The sequence below is a fragment of the Lepisosteus platostomus genome, chromosome 11, assembly GCF_059453375.1.
Source record: "Lepisosteus platostomus isolate fLepPlt1 chromosome 11, fLepPlt1.hap1, whole genome shotgun sequence".
Classification (NCBI taxonomy): Eukaryota; Metazoa; Chordata; class Actinopteri; order Semionotiformes; family Lepisosteidae; genus Lepisosteus; species Lepisosteus platostomus.
In genome coordinates this window covers 40,814,452-40,834,453 of record NC_142621.1, presented here as the reverse complement: position 1 = coordinate 40,834,453, position 20,002 = coordinate 40,814,452, and the positions used below count along the sequence as shown (strand labels likewise).

At 37.4% G+C, this 20,002-nt stretch overlaps 1 protein-coding gene across 3 annotated transcripts in view; it reads right to left on the bottom strand.

Moving 5' to 3' along the window:
- The window catches only part of LOC148652666 (casein kinase I), a 33,882-nt gene extending 14,946 nt beyond the window's left edge, over positions 1-18,936 (bottom strand). For all 3 annotated transcript variants that reach the window (XM_088599681.1, XM_088599680.1, XM_088599679.1), the window contains exons 1-2: positions 18,458-18,936; positions 2,315-2,425 (exon numbers count right to left, since the gene is read on the bottom strand). In XM_088599681.1, coding sequence (XP_088455807.1) covers positions 2,315-2,425; positions 18,458-18,533 — 187 coding nt within the window. In that variant the 5' untranslated portion in view covers positions 18,534-18,936. The remainder of the gene's footprint in view (positions 1-2,314; positions 2,426-18,457) is intronic.
- Positions 18,937-20,002: the final 1,066 nt, after the last annotated feature.

Sequence of the window (20,002 nt, the reverse complement as noted above, 5' to 3'; positions counted from 1 at the left end):
ATTAAATTATATCTGGTTTTATTTAAAAGCAAGCTTATATTCGACACTTAGAAGGGTACTGATGTTCTTAAGGTTTCTCAATGCACTGTAAATACAGCAATTTCCTAAGCTCCAGCAGGGTGAGAGAGAGACCATGAACAGTAAAACAGTCACTCCATGAAAAGATGTAAAATGCCAGCTCAAGGAATCAGTGAAGATAGAAAGAGGACAGTTTCTCACCAAGAATAAATGATAAGGAAATTGATGGAAGGCAGACTTAGCAGAAGGCCAAAGAGCAATGTGCATATAAAGAGAAAAATGCTGGGCATGTTTAATGGAGGGAAGAGTAACAGATCAGTGCACACATTAAGCCTGAAGCTACCACCAAGACTGGTCACTCCAAACCATTTCTTTAAACAAGAAATGCAGCACCATAAAATGCTACAACAGGCTAATCGAAAGAGTGGCATGCATTTTACTTTCCAATCAAAAGCACTAGGAAACAATTAAATATTAAAAGTAGTGCTCCATAAAAACACCCGTGAACTTGCTGCATTATGGGGCTGTTCATTTCAGATGGGAGGGTGAGCTGGCAGAGTATTGAGAGGTGACGTCTACATATGTGTAGAGCCACATGGGAGTGCACCTCCACTGACCCAATGGCTGACAGACCCAGTATATTTACAGGAAATATACCAGACAATTGCCATTCAGCCAAGTACTGCAAGGCTGAAGATTAAGACTGATGTTAAATGCCTCAAAATCAAGAAAAAATAGGGTACTGCTATTTTAAAAATAGCAGACCCAACAACATTATGCTCCTACTGCAACCTATCAGTATTATGTCTGTTAAAGAGCAAATTGTTACCTAGGAATGTTCCAGATTTTTGGGACTCACTAACAGTTTTGGGATTTGTTGTGTAGCCTGTTTTTCCTGACTTCCTCTGAAACTAGAGAGGCAAGATGCCTATATCACCTGACTACAGGTATTTGCAGAAACCAGAGCCAGATCCCCTGATACTGTCCCTTTCGGTCATCAAGTTAGAATAACAATCACCTGATAAGTAATCACTAGAAAAAATGACGTATTGGGTATTAATGTGCATTAGAAAAAACAATGCCAAAAGGGAAGTAGCATGTGGCCTTTATGAAAAAATTATTGATGGTATTAATTTGTAATAGTCACAAACTATAGTTTATTCTCATTTTGTGATATTCTGAATTCAGATATAGAATTGGAAAAGAATGTACAATCCAGGTTTAGGGGAATTTAGTCTGAATTAAAAATCCCACACAGGTGGTGGTATTTTACTAACAGACCTCAGCAACACTTTTGTATTAAAAAGGTAAATTAGTTAAACTGCTACTTCATTTATTGTGTTTTCTAATAAATTTTTCATTTTACAACTTAATTCATTCTTGAAACAGTCTGTTTAATTGGTTGTTAACTATTAGCCTTGAACTGCTTTGTAATCATTAGTACTTAAGTTAACCAATGTTTACTGCATAGTGACAGCAACCTGAAGATCATGTGCTTGGAAATACACCTACATCCTTTCCTTCAAATGGTTTACAACCTCCTCTAACCACTGCACATAAAATCAAATTTTAACATGGAGTGTATCTGCTACCCAGCTATCTGGCTGCTGAATACAATCCATATCACTTCTCTAGTGATCATGACAGGCTGAAAAAAGCCAACCTGTTGATGACCACAGTCTTAAAACTACTGCAATGTAATTAAAAAAATCCCAAATTTATAAATAATTCAGACATTTTCAGAGCTGTGCCAACCAAGGAAGAGACCTGCAGGCAGAGCACAGTAAATGGCAGACTCAGCCAGTTAAAGCATATAGGAAAAAAAACAGTTGCAGCACAGATCTTCCCAATATTTGCCAGACCTGAAGCTCAGTTGTTTAATTTGTGTATGCATTTAAAGAAAAGGGCAAAAACATGTACTTACACTAAGCCTGAAATGATTTATCTCTGTAAAAAAATTAGCAGTTCAACATCTGCAATTAGGGCTGTAGTAAATCACAAATGCTGACATTAAGCAGCATTACAAAAATCAGTAGCAGATAACATCAGTGGCTACATCCTTAGTATTTTAATTTATGAATATGGACCAAAGGCAAAAATAATTGTACAGGTTTGTGATAGCTTGTTAGGAGCTCTGTAGTTACTGAAATAGGACATGTTTAAGAACCTCAGTCAGGTAAAAAAGTCCACATGGTAGAAAGAAGGGATTAATGCCCAATGTTAAGAAATGTTCTTTACTGTCCAAAATTGTGAAGGGGTGTTCTATTGTGCTTTTTTAAATAAAATCAAGACTCACCTCCTCCCTGCATCATTTTGTATATTTTGCTCTCGATGTGAAGCTGAGGGTGTTTTGTTTTCACACATTCTAGTTTTATGGCCACTTCTTCTCCGACTGAAATGTCTGTACCTAAAGGAAAGAGAAAATGTATAAGTAATTGTCTGGGACATGGGGAAAAAGCCTCAGAAGGTTAATACTCAGTACAACAGTCATGTATAACAAGAAATTTCTGCTTACAATTTGCATTTCACAAGATATAGGGAAAGAAATTGTGAAGCATCAGGTTTGTTAGCCTCATATTTCACACTGACTAAAAAGTGTTACAATTATTTCAAAACACAATGTTCTTAAACATTCCAGCATCATTACATTCATTCCAGTCAAATTCTGGGCATTCCATTCTCTAAACAAGCTTTGCAATAAGAAATACCATGAGTCTGTACTACACTTAAAATGTTGCGTTTCCAGCGTCTGCATTTTAATTAAGACCGATTTAAATGGTAGAAAAATGAGCCATGAGTGGCTACGTAAAACAGTGACATTTAGAGGGTTTAACAGAGAGGAAATGCAAACCAGTCAGTCAGATGAAGGCCTTCTATAAAATCTACTCATATCCTTCAGGTGCTACTGAAGAGAAAATTTGTCCATTAAGAAACGCAGTGTAACACGAAGGAAGGTAAAAATCATTGTGAAGACAAGTTATTGAGTGGTAAGACTAATAAGAAAACAGCCAGCCACAACTTCAAACTTCACAAAGTCTACACTGTTTCAAGGATGTTTATGTCCATCTTTATCAACACATGCTTGAGTTGGTGCTAAAGTCCATAAAATATTTTCACGATGCATGACCCACTTCACAGCCACTGCTGCAAAACCATTCCACACCTGCATCCAACTGCACAGAAGTTTAAATGTAAGGATAATAAATTTACAAGATAAGGGGATAATCACAAATAGGTTAATCTGGTAAATTTTCAACATTTTATAATGCAAACGTGTCTTAATCTTATGCCTTAAAACAAATGTTTTATTAATACCATCCTGTGCTGAATATTCCAATCGGCTATAAGCAGATAAACATTAAAAGGAGGAAAGCACTGTAGACTAAAATAAGTACTGAAAGTAAAATGCATTAAAATACAGTAAAGCACAAACATTAAAACAATAAATTAAAGGTTTTTACTTTTCAAGTTTCAAATACAGTTCAGGGTCTTGATTCTTTGTATGTATTGACATACAGTACCTATGAAATGCTTTCAGTCTAGAGACTGGTGAGCTTCTACAACATAGGACAACCAGACATCTATTCTGAAATAAAGCAATTTTCAAACTCAATTTAATAACGTGGGGTACTGGAGAAGAAAAGGAAAGGGAATCACCCAGGTTCTGAAAATAATTTGCAAGTCTTAATCATGAAAATCAAAAAGATCAAAAGGAAATAGCAGTAATATTATTTCATCTGAATACTGCACTACTTGAATATTAACAAAAAACTTGAAACATTAAATACTGTTTCTTCAAAAACTGCACCAGCACAACTCAGGAATGCATAAAAATCACTTCACATTTATCACAGTGAAGTCTGACGGAAGCTGCCGTGTCAATAATTGTTGCAGTGGAAATAACTATTCAAATTTACGTTTACATTATCACTGTCATTATTTATATTAAATAATTCAATTACAAGAAAAAGGAATAACGTGCCCATACCATAATTGCTTTATAATGTGCTTCCCAAATGCTTTTTAAACTTCACTCCTTGTTGTGGTTCTTGCAAAATTAAGTGAAAATTGAGTGCAGTGCCGTTTTCCTTGGACAGCACACTTGCCACAAAAATGTGTTAATCTTAAAGCCATCCACACAAACTCAAACATCTTTTAAAAATAATCTTCTGGAGTGTTGTCTCATTGTTCACCAGCTAGCTTTGTTTTTCACCTCAGCTGCAGGTCATGCCTGCTGATGTTTCCCCAATACATGTAAAAATGTAAGACGCAACCTTATGGTTATAACAGTTCAACACCAACACTGTTGTGCCAGAGTAGCACTTTATTACTACAATAAACCATACATGAAAACCTGCCTGCAGTCCAGCCCATAAATTAGAACTTTAGGTCTAGTTTTAGAGTATTTTAAACCATAATCATTCTGAATTTGTGAATTGCAATGTAGATAATACAAACTGTTCACTCAAAAAACTAACCGAAATTTTGAATCACACACCTCTGGTTTTAATGACTTTCTTCACGCTACAAGAGATCTGATGGCCTGACTTACTTCAGAAGTAATTAAGACCTAAGAACCTCTTCAGCACAAGCTGATTTAACATTATAAACTAAGAAAATTAGTGGACTAATTTTGCTTGTTTTCTTACTGAAATATGCAGCTTGGCTGTAGAAAACACTTACTTGGGCAGGTGACCTCTAGATTAGTAAAATGTTCAACACGTACACACCTGTTGTGATGCCACTACTAGTAGCAATGGTAGCTTGTACTCCTATAACATGTAGAACAATCTGCTTCTAGATATTCCTACACACCACTGTACTTGCTTCCTTGCTATTTAAAAGGCTTCTTTAGTGGAATGAAAATCACAAAGTAGGTATTGGTCTCAGTGTCAAGGCTAAATTCTGCTTTGGACTGGAACAATATTGCCCATCTAAAAGTTGCGCCTCATTACTGCACCTTATCTACTGTATAAACAGGCTGCTGGCACAATGGTTGCTGCACGTCACCCAGGTGACGGAAGTAAAGAGGTTTGGGATCCTTTGAGACAAAACGCGCTAGACACATGGAAGGAATTACATTTTGTGTGAACTCTTCTACAAAAAAAATACTGCCCATATAACCGATACTACCCTAATACAAATAAAAACCTGATAGATCAAACAGGCATTTATTGAGAGAAATGGCCCTGTTGGCCTGGTGCACAGTCTTACAGGGGAACCCCATAGTGCTATCACTTAGCTTCGTAAGTCTACGTATTCACGGAAGACCTGTCTAAACACGATTATCCTCCACCCACTGGTGTGCAATCCTAAGCAGCAGGTTTGGGTTATGAAACCTCAGTGCCACTGTTATGGCACACAGCTCATTGATTTATTTACACGGTTTTAAAACTCCCACCCTCATAACCCTACGGCAAAGAAAGGAATACTGATAGGAAACAGTGTGCCGTCTTTAATACATAATTCCCCCACTTCCTAATGTTAGTATGATTGTTTTTTTAATCCACTAGCATTTCCAAGATGCACCCCATTCCCAGCAAATGATAGCAACGATATAATAATAATGAAATGTATGTTACATACTGACTGCCTATACTTCCTAACACCAGTTTCTTAAAGTTGAGATTAAGTGTTATTCACTTGTGCAACATTTAAATAAGAACTAGGAATCAACCATTTAAAAATGCAACGTTATTAAAATTTGCATTTCTGGATAACTTATACCCCTCAGTAAGAATGATAATTATAGTAACACTCTTATCCTGTTATTGGTGGATCAAATATTACCAAACTATTGTGTCATTAAGTAAGGCAACACAGTATGTAGAAAACCTGCATTACACTGAAGATTTTTCAAATAGCCTTCAACTTCTCATATATTGATACTTCATAAACTGTAGCACTCAGGTAAACACTCATCTTCAGGATACTTTTAAGTGCTTCTCAAAGCAAATGAAGCACACTGCAATGCTATGGCATTAAGGCATGAGTCTTTTACTCTTAAAATAGAAGACTTCAAGGGGACCTGATTCAAATATTTAAAATCCTCATACATATTGCCAAACCACTGGACTTCCAACATAAGATTAACAAACCAGGAAATAAGTGGAAGCGAAGAAGAATAGCATTTAAAACTCAGATAAAACAGCACTTTTTACACAAAGTGTTACTGGACTGTGGAGCATGTTCTTTCTAGAAAGGGCTAGATGATGTCTCTGATCACTTAGGCACTAGCAACTAAACGGCAAGTGGCAACCTCCTCTACTCTGAAACATTTACGTTTTTAACAGTAGAATTAATTCATTTGGATGTGAATCACTATATAGCAGAGGCACTGATGGTGCACTGTGGCATCAGCACATGATTCCCCTGCATTCTGATGAAAACGTCTTGAAACCCCCATAATATAAGCCTCAACAAAACTCAGGGAGGACAGAGCTGGCACAGTCCTAGAGGAATTATATCACTTCAGCTGGGTAACTACTCCACTGTGCAAATGGTGCGATTTACATCTCAATTGAGCTTGAGTCTATTGTTTAAAGTAGGGAAGCAGACGGACGAAAGCCCTCACACAAAACTGAATAGTCAAGCCCCACTGCTGAAGATACTGATGCTTTCTCAGATTCAATAAAAAGTGACAGCATGTTATCACTATACATAAAAATAAGAGATCTGACAGTGCAGGGCTTAACTGTTCTGCTCCTGATCAACTGACCAAACACTGAAACACTTTAAAACCCAATCTAAAGACCTGGCTTTCAGATTTCACACTGCATTCTTCAGACTGTTTCAATGCTACTGCAAAGCTAAGACTATATTTAAGGGACAAAGTTGTTGCAAAGTGTGGGACATGGCTATAATAGTGGGTTTAAAGAAAAATACATTATTGAAACAAAACTACAGTAGCTAGACTCTCACCAAGGCCCTTAATGTTGAACAGCACAATCAGTATAGTAAATATCCACTGGGTATCTGACAAGAACATGTCATTTAATCATTTTGGCACTGCTGTTACTTTTAACTGTTGATCTTATCAACTAAATTTTATTAGTCCCAACACTATGTTCACCTACAACTGCCATTCAGTGCCAGAGACGGGTCTAAACCTATCCCTGCTTCAACAACAGTGTAATCAGCACAAAAATCCAAGCTCCCACTTGCATCACCCTTACAGAAAAACAATGGTCGATTTCAGTTTATCAGGCAGCACAGCACAAAGCAAAAAAAACTTGATCTTGTCTTTAAGGGTTCTTCTAACCAGCTGTCTTAGACTACTCTAAAGCTCTAAAGACTACTGCTTTAGCTTTGCAGTAATATTGATGCACTCATACATGTACATGACAAACCAAATTCTGAAAGCAAAATCATAACAGTGAATCAAATAGCAGAAGATAGTAAAGATGACTAAAGTCTGTAAATTTTACCCCATCCCCCCAACCTCCCACATGAACAAAACATTTTCTGAACGACTAATCTTTCATTTAATTGCTGGTATTAAATCTATTTTTACAATTTAAAAAATACTAAGGTTATTTCCTTGACCATCCAAGTTTCCTTGACCATTATTTGACAAAATGCACAGCACTCTACAAACTTTGAATGCAACAGTTTGAGATGCAGATTAAATCAAATGTAAAAAAATCACAGAATGAGGAAAGGGATTGAAGAGGCATTTAAGCATATTCCTGCTTGTGGAGATGTTTAGGTGTGTATACTACTAGCTATATTATCAAACCATACCAAAACAATAACCGGTGGGATAACTTTTTTTTAATCGGCATTCAACCTGAGCTAGGAAAAAATGTAGCCTAAACAAGTTAATCCAGACTTGCGTGAACAGTACATACTGTATCATGCAAACTGCTGGAGTCTCCTGAGAAAACTGCTACATGCATAAGCCTATATGAAGTTGTGACAATGCTAATGGAAATGGAATGGCTTAAGCTTAAAAACGATTACCAAAGAACCAAAAGTGGAATAGCAAATTACTACATTAATCCTGAAACATCCCATCTTGCATTACATTGGATTTCATAATGAATTCAAGCTACAGAATGAGCTAAGGGGGTAAAAGCTAACAGAAGCTATGCTCCTCATGGCATGGCAGACTAGCCAACTACAATGCAGTTAGCTTACTATTAGATGTGGCTGAAAGATGATAGATCCTTTTGAGTTACAAATCTCCCATTAAAAAAAGCAAGACTATTCCCCAAGGTTTAGGATTAAAGATAAAGTCCAATAACCATATTGCATAATGAAAAGTGTACTTTTTCTCTAAATCTTATAGATCTCTCCCCCCCTACACTATCACATGTATTAAAACAGTTTCACAGCACTTCTACTGAATCTGTTGTATAGCCATATTTTTTACATTCCTTTCTAGAGCCAATTTTCTGAACATTTAATATAAACAGAATTAAAGAGGTGCAAGTGCAAACCAGAAGTGTACAATGTTTTGAAAATGTATGGCCACATTTTTAATGTTGAAACCAAAACACTGTCTGCTCAGGAAGTGGTGGAGTTGACTATGTGCCCGAAAGCATAGAGGAAATGGGGGATGGGTTCGATTGAAACTGATTACACAGCACATCCTTGCACACCTCCCCAAACAATCACCTTATGTTTTCACAGCACTGCAACATGATCTTCAGAATCATTTTCCAAAAACATTGCCGGTTTAAGCCCAATTTAGTCAAGGTGCTTTGCGAGAGAGAACAGCTGAGTTGACGGCTTTTAACTGTTGATCAAGCCTCAGTTGACAAAACAAAAACGCTTAATAAAAGCAAAGCAATAATGATTCTATATTTAATCTAATCTCTAGTGTCAAGACCGCTTGATGAAGAATGCTTAACCAATACCCTTCACCTACAATACTGACCATGGTGCAATACACTAGTCAGAAACTTCATATAGTAATAACCAGACAATTATTACACAAAAGAATTGCCAATTAAGCAAAACAAAGCAAGCACACTGGACAATGTGACCAAGAATGAATCACATGGGGATACGTCAATAAAACCTGATCTCCTTAGAATAGTCACACCCGATGAATGGCAGCATGGTCACCACACCAAACTACCAAAGGGAAAATCCCACGTGAAAATATCAAAGGAAAGAATTCCCATGTCATCTACTCCAGAGCATTCCTGTCATTCCCCCACCTCCTCCCAAAAAACTACATGGATCTTCATCAGACACTTCAGCCCAATTTTATCACTGCATACCTTCTAAGAACACCTTGAAATCCTAATACTAATTTATTCTGAATACTGTAATTTGTTTTTCAAAACACAATATTGCAACACTTCCTTGCAACATTATACCAGCAGTTTATAAATTATGAGAGTGATTAAATACTGTTATGCAACTGTGGTGATTCAGCTGGTGCATTGAAAATAAACGTGGCTAACTACTTATGAGCTTATATAAAAGCTCCAATCTTTCTGCTCCTGGGGAGGGGCAGAGTCTGACCTAATCAAGGCATGTTTCACTAGGACCCTTGCTGAGGAACAACAGAAAACACCTGCATCAACTCTCAACAGAAGTACATCATTGGCAACACTGAAAAACAGAATTGCATGTGTATTCACCCAGAGAGAATACATTACCCTGTCGATAAATTCTTTTAAAACTCATTGGTCACTTTCTTCGTACAACAGTATTTATGTAAACACTAGGCATCAACACCTCCATAGAAACAAATCCTGTATCAGACCTTTACTGCATAAGAAGCAGGACCTATCCTTCAAATAAAGAATACTTACAAACCAAGCTAAACACTTCAAAGTTAAAGAAAAGGAAAAGTGAGCCACTGAGTCAATTCAAGAGAGGAATATGTCAATGGCAGTTCAAAGTTCCCCTGCCATTTCTCCACATAAAATAGCATCAGGTTTAGCAGCATCAGTATTTTAGATTGAGATGTAGCTCACAATGTGGTGTCATCATCAAGACTGCCACGTTTAAACTCAGTGTGGGTGAAAGATCTAAACAGTTGCTGCACTATGGAAGCCCCCCTAGTTTCTTGCCATAAAATACTACGCAATTTAGTACAACTGCTTCCACCAATTTAAAAGTTCAATGAAGTTATTACTTTTTTTTAACAACTCACAACTAACAGAAGGTCAATGAAAGGGTATAGAACAAAGTTCCTAGAGATGCAAAGAAATTAATTTTAACTAATGAAGTAATTTTAAACTGCAAGATAAAAGCGTTTTCTGCAAACAACTTCAAATTCTATAGCAATACATCAATGAAAAATGATTTAACGTCCACAAAAACTTAAACCATTACAGAATTCTTGAAACAGTGAACAGACCAAACTTGACGCATACAGTATGGCAAAGATGTCAACCCAAAATTAACACCAATTACTGAAATTCCAATTTAAAGTTCTTAATTTGTACACATGGAGGGCTTATTTGTTGTAACAAGGGTTTGTATATTGGGATCCTGAAAAGATAATAAGACTATAAGGCTTTTACCCCAGTAAATGTGAAGTAGGGCATATTTTCCCACCCAAAGAACACATTAAACCCCCAGTATGGACAGTGAACAGTGGTTTATCCTTTCACTATCCAAAGAAGTACTTTTTCAGCCATTTTGTTTCTAGCTTCACCTATATTAACCATTGCTTCAAAAGCAAAGAACAGAGCACCGATGGCAAACTTATTTCCTGACCAAGATGGTTTCTAAAGTGGCTTTTATACTTTCCAGTTGCAGGGCTAGGACATGACTAGACTAGTAGTGGTCAGATCCAAGTCTTTTTACTGTTGGTCAGAGCAGTAGGAATGCAGAATAAGACAAGCTAAAGCACAACATGCTAAACTATAAGCCTATCTAAACAGTTTCAATCATCAGTTAGATGGAAATGAAACAAATAAATTCTGTGACAATGTGACATCTGTGCTTCAGACTGTGGTGTAAACTACTGAGAAAAAGTGCCTATGGTCAGATTACTTGACATTGGGACTGCAGGGCAAGATTCATCACTGAGCTGGAAAAATTGAAACTGCAGTACTAATGAAACCTGACTACCCAGCTTGTCACTAAAACCAATTCTGTCCTGCTTAAATTTAAGGAGGTATTTTAAAATGCTGGAGGGAAGGAAAATGAATGAAAACATTAATGGATGAAAAGTTGCTTTTCAAACTGCAGTTTACTGGGCAACAACAGAGCACTGCCCTGACATGTTGGAAGAGAGGATCAGGTAAGGCATTAACAAAGCGTTCTGAGCATATGTACTCAACACTAAGACTCCCAATAGTGACTGACGTCTTTTGATCATTTCGAAAGACTGAAAACTTGTAAACGGTTTCAACCACACAGGAAATCTCTTTATGATTTGCCTAAACAGTAGCAGACATGAGAAGATAAAACTTTTTTGAAGCAAAGGGCAATACTATGAAGTAGATGACACTGGATTCACCTTTCATTTCTAGAGCAGAACATGTCCAAACATTAATGCAGTAAAAAAAACCTAATACAAACTCAGATGAGGTAAGAGTATTTGTATGAGGACACCTCCATGCAGAAATACAAATCAAAACAGAAGAAATGTCATTACAGCTGGGGCTGTCAACTGTATTGGACACAGCAAGACCAACTGAAGTGACTTTCTAATATCGCTGGAAAAAAATAATTAGCAAAAAGTGTACATATTCAAGATTCAACAAATTAAAGAAAATGAACATCACATTTTTCCTTGAAGGCACTGACCATTTAGTAACTCTTGGCAAGAAATGAGTCACAGAAAAGGGGAGAGGGTGATCAAACTGCACCCTAATCCATCAGTGCTTCTGATTTAGAAGAGCAAGGGGTGTTAAATGCCTTCTCCAGCTGACCGTGCCTTCACTCCACCCTCCTAGCCCTGAGGAGTGGGAGTTCTGGATAGCAACACCACAAAGGCACTTTGTTACTGAGAAGGGGAACACCCCTGGAACTGACAATTTGCATAAACCAGTCAAATCCCATCCTGACCCCCAGCAAAGCCTGCTTAGCTGCAGGAGAGGAAGACCCTGAATACAAGTCATTGGTAAAACTGATGCACTACTTCTAACATAGTATGGATTCAATTTTATTCCCAATAAAGTTACAAACCAAGGGTGCTGCAAGTTAGCTCTATGCATTCCACCACAAAGGTACAAGGCTTTGAATCAAATGTTTTCTAGTCACAGAGCTGTCTTTTAAAAGTGGAAGAAAGAAATTAGGAAAAAAGACATGACCCAGCTGTGGTTTCTCTGGTATTCAAGTTTCCTATTAAAGTCTTCAAGTTGTACAGTAGACAAACACCTGATTAGACAGCATTGATTCCTAAAACAGAAAAGAGGGAGAAGCTCAAGAAGCCTTCAAAATCAACACAAAACCTATCTGTCTGAAACTACTACGCAACAGATAATACTGCAGCATGTAATGAATCTAAAGGCAATTCATGTGTTTCCAAAATTGAACAGCAACGTCAAATCAGCTGACTTCCACCATCACATAATTAGACTTCCAAACACAGGAAAATAAAACAGTACAAGAAAAACACACCATCCTCCACTGGTTCACTCCAAAACGATCTTTACAATAAAAGATCATTGCAGGTGTTCCAGCAAACTACCAACTAGTAGTGGTGCAAAACTTAATGCTTCAATTACTGATTAGTGAATACACATTAGTGAATCAAGTTAATGCATCAGAACATGTCCAATTAGAATACAATTTTCAAGTCTCCTGGTGCCAGTTTAAACTAAAAAATGTCAGAAGTTCACTTCTTTCAGTTGTAGTACATTGAATATACATGAGCGCGCTGTTATAATAGACATTCAGCATCTACGTGTGCACCTCAGACAAGACCTCAGCAGCAGGCCTATTTCACTGCAATTTTCTTTATTTAAATGATTTCTTCCCAGATATTCAAAGAACTGTCGGAACCTTTGAAATGGTAGGGTGACTAAACCACATACATTATGCTTAGTTGTGTTGCTCACCTGTACTTGAACGGACTAACATGTGCCTAGCATGTGATTTTTCTGCTGGTGGTAATATTGTGATAGGAAAATGATCATGTGCTGCTATTGTGTTTATATTCTTTATATGCATGCAACAAATGGATACATAGTGGCCTGTACTAGATATACGCTATACAAAATCTTCCAAGTGCTTTTTGCTTGTTTCTAAATACTCCTCCAAACTAACGTTACAAACACTGCTGAGCTCATGGTGTATGTACAGAATTATAAATTAAACTACAAGCCAGTTACATTAAAAGGATTGCTGAATTTCTAATGACTGATTAAATACCTGGACAGGCAAGTTTACATCATAGCTTGTAATTAAAATGGCTTGTTTATGAGATCAGACACAAATGAATAACCATAGTAGAGGTAGAAATGGCAACTTAATAAGGTAAAGGGATATCTTACTATGCCTTTACCTAAAAACATAAAAGCACTGATTATTGCATTTGACTGTTCAATAATCACATGCAAAGCTGGGCTAGTCACTGAACCACTACCAACTAGCATTTATTTTGTAACTTGCAAAAAGGTTACAATGGTTAAGCTTCAACTTGTAAAAGACCAAAACAAAAAAGCAAGTTAAAATCAGAGTTAAGCTATTATAAAGCAAGTATTTTTAACTGGTGATGTATTCACTTACAATTGCTAACAACATTCTTTGACACCTTCAAGGTTAATATCAGCAGCCATCTGACATGTCTAATCTTTCAGAAGGGAAAGAAACTGATGGCAAACAAGTTATAACACCCTCACTAGGACCTTGGGGTGACCAATCTGTATAAGAAAACAGTTTGTGAATTCGCTGGCAGGCCACGGCATATTAATATTTAATGTACACCTTCAAAAGAAGTGCCCGTATGCTGGTCAAGGAGTAGCTGGGAAAGACACATTGTGAGAGTATTATTCAAGGATCAGTGTTGGAGAATTCTAGATGGGCTAAAACAGAACCTGGACAAATAATAATAATAATAATAATAATAATAATAATGTTTCTTTATTAGCCCTATACAATTTCTTGCATTAGGAATTCGTCTTTTCGCATACCCCAGCTTTTCTCCATGGAGACAGACACACAGAAAGGGAGAGAAGCTTGGGGTCAGAGCGCAGGGTCTGCCATTGTACGGCACCCCTGGAGCAGTTAGGGTTAAGGGCCTTGCTCAGGGGCCCAACGGAGTAGGATTCCTCCGCCACCGCGGGATTTGAACCAGCAACCTTCCAGTAACAGGCGCAGATCCTTAGCCACAGAGCCACCGCTCCGCCCCAAACACCAGAGTATTAATTTTCTACATGAAACAAAAGAAGTTGGGAAAATGAAGGCATGCGTAACCTAGACTGGGCAAATAAATCTATCAGAGAACCCAAAAACAAAGCAAAAATATAGTCCGTAAATGCCACCCATTTTTACACTACGTTCACTAAAATAGGGAAATTAAACACCAGGACTGTACAACCAGGGATAAAGTAAACAAACTGCTGTTAATCTCTTTTTTTCAACAAAAAGGAGAACTACATGTACAGATCCCACAAGTGGTGCTTAGCCTGACATCAATAATCAAATTACTCTTCCTAGTACAGTGACAAAATTGAGCCACTTAAACAGCTAAAAAAAAGGCTGTGATTAGCAATCTGATGCACTTTATTCATAATCCAGATAACCGCTGGCTAGAATGAGAACAATGTTCCATAAACATTCTTCAATTTTACAACTGGCTAGTTATTAGAATATTGGTTATTGATGTTGGGAGTTAGTGTCATAAGAAAAATGTTTGACTTATATGAAGATCATGCATGAAGTCACAAAATGAGGAAAAAAAGCAACAGTAAAAAAGATACAAAAAAATTACAAAATCTAGTGGTCATACACTTCACATTTCAGATGGATGTGAGCATTCAAACACACAAGCATTCACGTTCATATGCATTCTTACCCAACAACTTTTAATTAAAAATGAAAACCTAGATGCATATTGGCAGGACCTATCTACTGGAACACTTGCTGTAAAAATTGTGTTATTTCAACAACTGAGATGAGTACATCTCTTACAATACTAAACATCTCAAAACTTTAAAAAAGACTCAACAAATTAAGATCTAAAATTAGTTTTAAAAAAATCAGGATGCAACACTGACTGCATGGCAATAGACAACATGGCAATGAAGGCTGCAATATTCTTTGCCTTTTCTTCCTACATAAACAACAGAATGTGCCAAATATGACTTTATAACCAAGGGACAGATCCCTCAATATATTTTTTTATCCAAGTGACACAAAATTATTTTAATTTGTATTTATTATACAGTCTTTAACATATGACCAAAGTTCCACCTCATGACAAACTATAGCACTTTCCACTGCTGCACTGTAACATCTGGCTGCTTTCAAGGAAGATGACGTGCAGCACACTTTGTTCCCTGGGACTAAGTAAAACTCTGGCATAGATGGTGCAGCATAACCCCGCAGGCCTTTTATTTCCGTCTTCAATTATCCACATCATGAAAACTACACTACAGCCAAATAAAACCTATTACACAGTCCCCGATTCCCCAGCTCTGTTAAAGTATTCCCGTGTCCAAGACCTATAGCAAACATGGTGTGACCACCTGGTTCTGTGCAGCAATAAAGAAACAAGCCTGTCACAAAGGAATTCTTCACTTGTACCTGCTCGATTTCCCACACTCAGCTGTAGTGTTATGGGTCAAGTCTGTCATCAGGACACTAAGTGGTATTCCTAATGCTATGATTAAGTTAAAAGGGTAGAGCTCAAGCAAGAAATACTACAGAACCAGAAACATCTTTCTCTTGTTGCTTCTGAACATAAGAGTATTTGCAAAATGCCTTTCCATGCCACAGTCCGTATTTTAAGGACTAGGACACCAGCAATACTAACTTGAATACCAATTTATGTTTGAACCATGCAGCCACCATTTTGTATTAATATAGGAAAACTGACAAGTATAAATCAGCTGATGGCAGTAAAGCATGTACTTTAATAGGTCTAAAAAAATTGCTTCTCCAGATCCGGAGAAACAGGCCCTTCCAGTTTTGACATCAAATAAAGGTTTTTGCAGTTTCTCCAATCAGAGCCAACCATACAAGAAAAGGCAGTGAGATTAAACATTATAGAGGCAAGAAGGGACCGCTGGAGAAGTGGATAGTCTGCTGACCCTGATGAGGATTCAAGTAACCCAATAGAAGGTCCTTAACTTCCAGCTCAGACTAGCTGTAACTTTACCAAATAAACAAAAAAACTTGGGAGTTGAAAACATTACAGAGCCTCCAGGTCTGATGCCAAAACAAGGACATTCTGAAGATCAAATGGGTAGGGCTAAGAATAAACATTTCATGTTATTAAACTTCAGTCAATGACAGAAACTCATTTTGATTTGCTATAAGTTGGTTTGCAAAAAAGCCAACTTACACTAAATCAGCAGTATGAAGTTAGTGATACTGCGCTAAACACCAGCGTAACCAAGGCAGACTAAGTGTTTGAGCATCTGTTGACTACAACTGATGTAATAGGTTTTAGGTTTCATTCCAAAGCCATGATTAAATCCGTATTAATTAATTCCTTAACATGGTCTCCATGTTAGCAGCTGCACAAAACGTCCATCACAATGTACCAACATAAAAACTGTTGCGAGACAATAAAAGACAGAGAGCCTTTACACAGAGGTGGCCTTGTGTGTACACCCAAAAGGAGATATAAAAAATACAAAGCTGATTTAAGGAGAAAGTACAATTCATACAAAACAGCTCATCTCAGTGACACCATTTTAAAACGCCTTATAGCTACTGTCATAACAATGGACTTCTAATGATGTTCTATGGGAATCTACATTTTCTCGTATCAGACAACCAGAGTGAGGACTTACAGCCCATATTTATATCCCTGTATCGAATGCATCTTGAGAAGCCAAACCAGACTGTGACACTAAAGGAAAATGCCTACCTCAATAATAACAGATGACATCCATATGGGAAAGGTCACCACCAATCAACAGGGATCGTCTTACACATCCCTTATACCGTTCGTCTTGCCCACAGGCCTTCTGGCTGTTTCTGGTGTTGTGTTATAATACTGGGGGAAACTTATCCTCACCTTTCCAACTTTACACCAGACAGCCAGAACTGGTAACCCACGAGATTCACATCCAGACCACGCTTAATATGCGCTGAGTGCTTAAAAAGCATACAGGCGCTGCAAAGGACCATTGTTGGACACAAGCAAACCCACCCGTCGTGACTCCTCTTCCAAACGAGAATCTGAGGGAACACAGAACCTGCAATTTGCTCTACACGTTTTTTTTTCCGCTAAATAAAGCATACCAGGCTCCCAGATCTTACAACTGCACACGTTATATAACGCATACTCGGTTTCGGTTTGATTTACAAATCAACATCTATTTTTTTACCCCCCTCTTCCACTACGTTACGTGTGGTGGTGAACAGGATTTACTGCTACACAAGCCTCTTCGTGTTACGTTTTAACCGCTCGGAAGCGAATGTCGCCTGAAGAACAATGCACCCTCAAGAGAAAGGTCCTCCTGTTTGATGTTTCTCACTTCAGGTTCGACCGGGAAATGGATCAAAATACCGAAATTCGGATAAAAAAAAAGGACCATCCTCGGTTCGGAACTCCTTTGTGAACCCAGAACGCCGCACGGTGTATGTGCTCTAGCTACACAATGTAACAGTTAACATCTATGGTTAAGCAGTAACTAACCACTGGTAAAGAAAAGTAAGCAGATCACAAAAGAGCATTTGAATTAGGGGGATTTGCGTACAAAAAAAACCGAGCAAAAATACGTTTGTTTTGTTCCGGCTTGCGATGGCTTGTGGAAACCCGAAGGTTCAAAATGCCAAGAAGCCAAGTGTCAATTTCTGTTTAACATAACAAAGGGATCTTCCAATTAGGTAGAAAAACCCGAGATAGCATTGTGTACGGCGCCGTTTCCAACACTAAAAGGTAATATAAATGAGCAGCAGGCACGATTCACTAACCGAAGCCCTTGTCAGAGAAGTTGTTGGAATGAATTTGTTTCGGGTTTATTTTTAAATAGGAGCACTCCCGTCTAGTAACAAGGGGGTTGAGATACAAAGAGCTCGATTAGTTACACATCGCTTCACCTTATTTAGTACAAGGTATCCTAGATTCTGTGAAAAGGAACAGGATACAGCTAAGTTACTTGGACACATTTATACTACGAAGCAGATAATGCAAATACGGCACAGAAACAAGAAGTGCTCGTCACAGTTTAAGGGGAATGTTACCTTCTACTACTACAATTCACTCAAATTGCAGACCGTTTTCTTAAATGTCATATCACAAGCACCCGTGTTCTTACACAAATGAGCCCAACTTACCTTCGTCCTGTCCAAAAAAATAACTGTAGTTAAATTTCAATCTACAGAATCAATTTAATCCACTTACCCAGATAAATGTCTCCAAAAGATCCACTTCCAATTTTCCTACCCAGTCTGTATCTGTTTCCAACTCTCAGTTCCATGGCTTTAATTCTTATATAAAAATGTAAACAGGAGTATTTTTCTTAATCAAACCCCCGGAAGGTTCGATTTAAGCCCCTAATAATATCCGAAACCTTCAATATTTCCTCTATATCTGCCCTTTTCACCACTCTCCCCCTTCCTTCCAATTTTTAATAATATTGTTCCTTCTGTCACAATCCAATTTTCACCATTCCTTTTCTACCTCCCCGATTTTCCAAATACACCAATATGGGGCTTATCTGAAAGCTTGAAATGTGTAGATTATGTTCTTGCTGTTTCGGATGGCATCCCTCTTAACGGTGGAGAGGATGGAGACGGATTTTAATGGCTATCTTCTCTAGCTTAAAATACTGACTACCTCTGCTAACCCCCTCCTTCTGTGTGAAACAGTCTGCCATAGTCCTGTGACATCACTTCCCCTAGCAACAGTGGAGAGGGGGAGGGGATTGGGTAGGGTCTGAAACAAAAACAAGTATAACGATGGATTGATTCAACCTTCTTAGTTTCTTTTGTTCAGCTTTCAAAATAGCGTAAAATAATATGCGGCTGTTTTTTTTTTCCCAAAGCAATCTCTACAATAATAAGCTTCATAGGTTATTAGTAGATAACATGGACAGGACAAGATGTTCTCAAAAGACATTGGGCTATTCAGTGGGAAAAAGTTAATTCCTCATGACTACAAATATACATTTGTATTTTCAGTTGTATATGAAGCATGCAAAATGGTTTTAATCCTTTCATTGTGACAATAATTTAATTTAAAAGACATCAGGAAATATAAAATAAATACTGAATATGTCTGAAACCAATCCTAAATAGACACAGAGAACATATATCCTTCCTGTTACATAGCTATACTTTTCCTTTAGAGCCTTAGTTCTATAAGCAAGAATTCCAGTTGAGTGACTATGATTAAATGTGTTGTAAATAGACAGACGAGCACTGTGCCCCGTAAAAGACAAAAATAAACACACAGAACAATTGTTTTATATGTAAATTCTTGTAATATTGTACACTATGTTGCTTCTTCCTGAAACAACAAAACAGTTATCACCTCATGTTTTTTAAACCATAGGGTCTGTGTCTGAAGCTAGAACAATTATTAAAGAAAGACGATACAAACATTTGTATTTATGTTCCTAACAGGGCCAAAAATCGTGCATTTTTAATTCACTTCTTTTCTTCCATCTTGTTCTCAAAGTTGCTCTGTTCCATGAGCACCCTGCACCTATCCTTGTTGTTTACACAGCTTCCAGTATTGTTCCAACTGGTTGCCAAACTTGTTTCTGTGGTAACATGTCTTCTCTTCAGTCTTCCTGTTTACACTTCAAAAAGCGTAAAAAAATTCAACTCATCTGTCCTTTGCCTGAAACAACAGGAAGTGATAAATGCAACGTTTTTTTTTTTCAAATTGTTTGTATTTTCTTATAGGGCTGGAATGTAATTATTTTAGTTGGAAATCATAAAA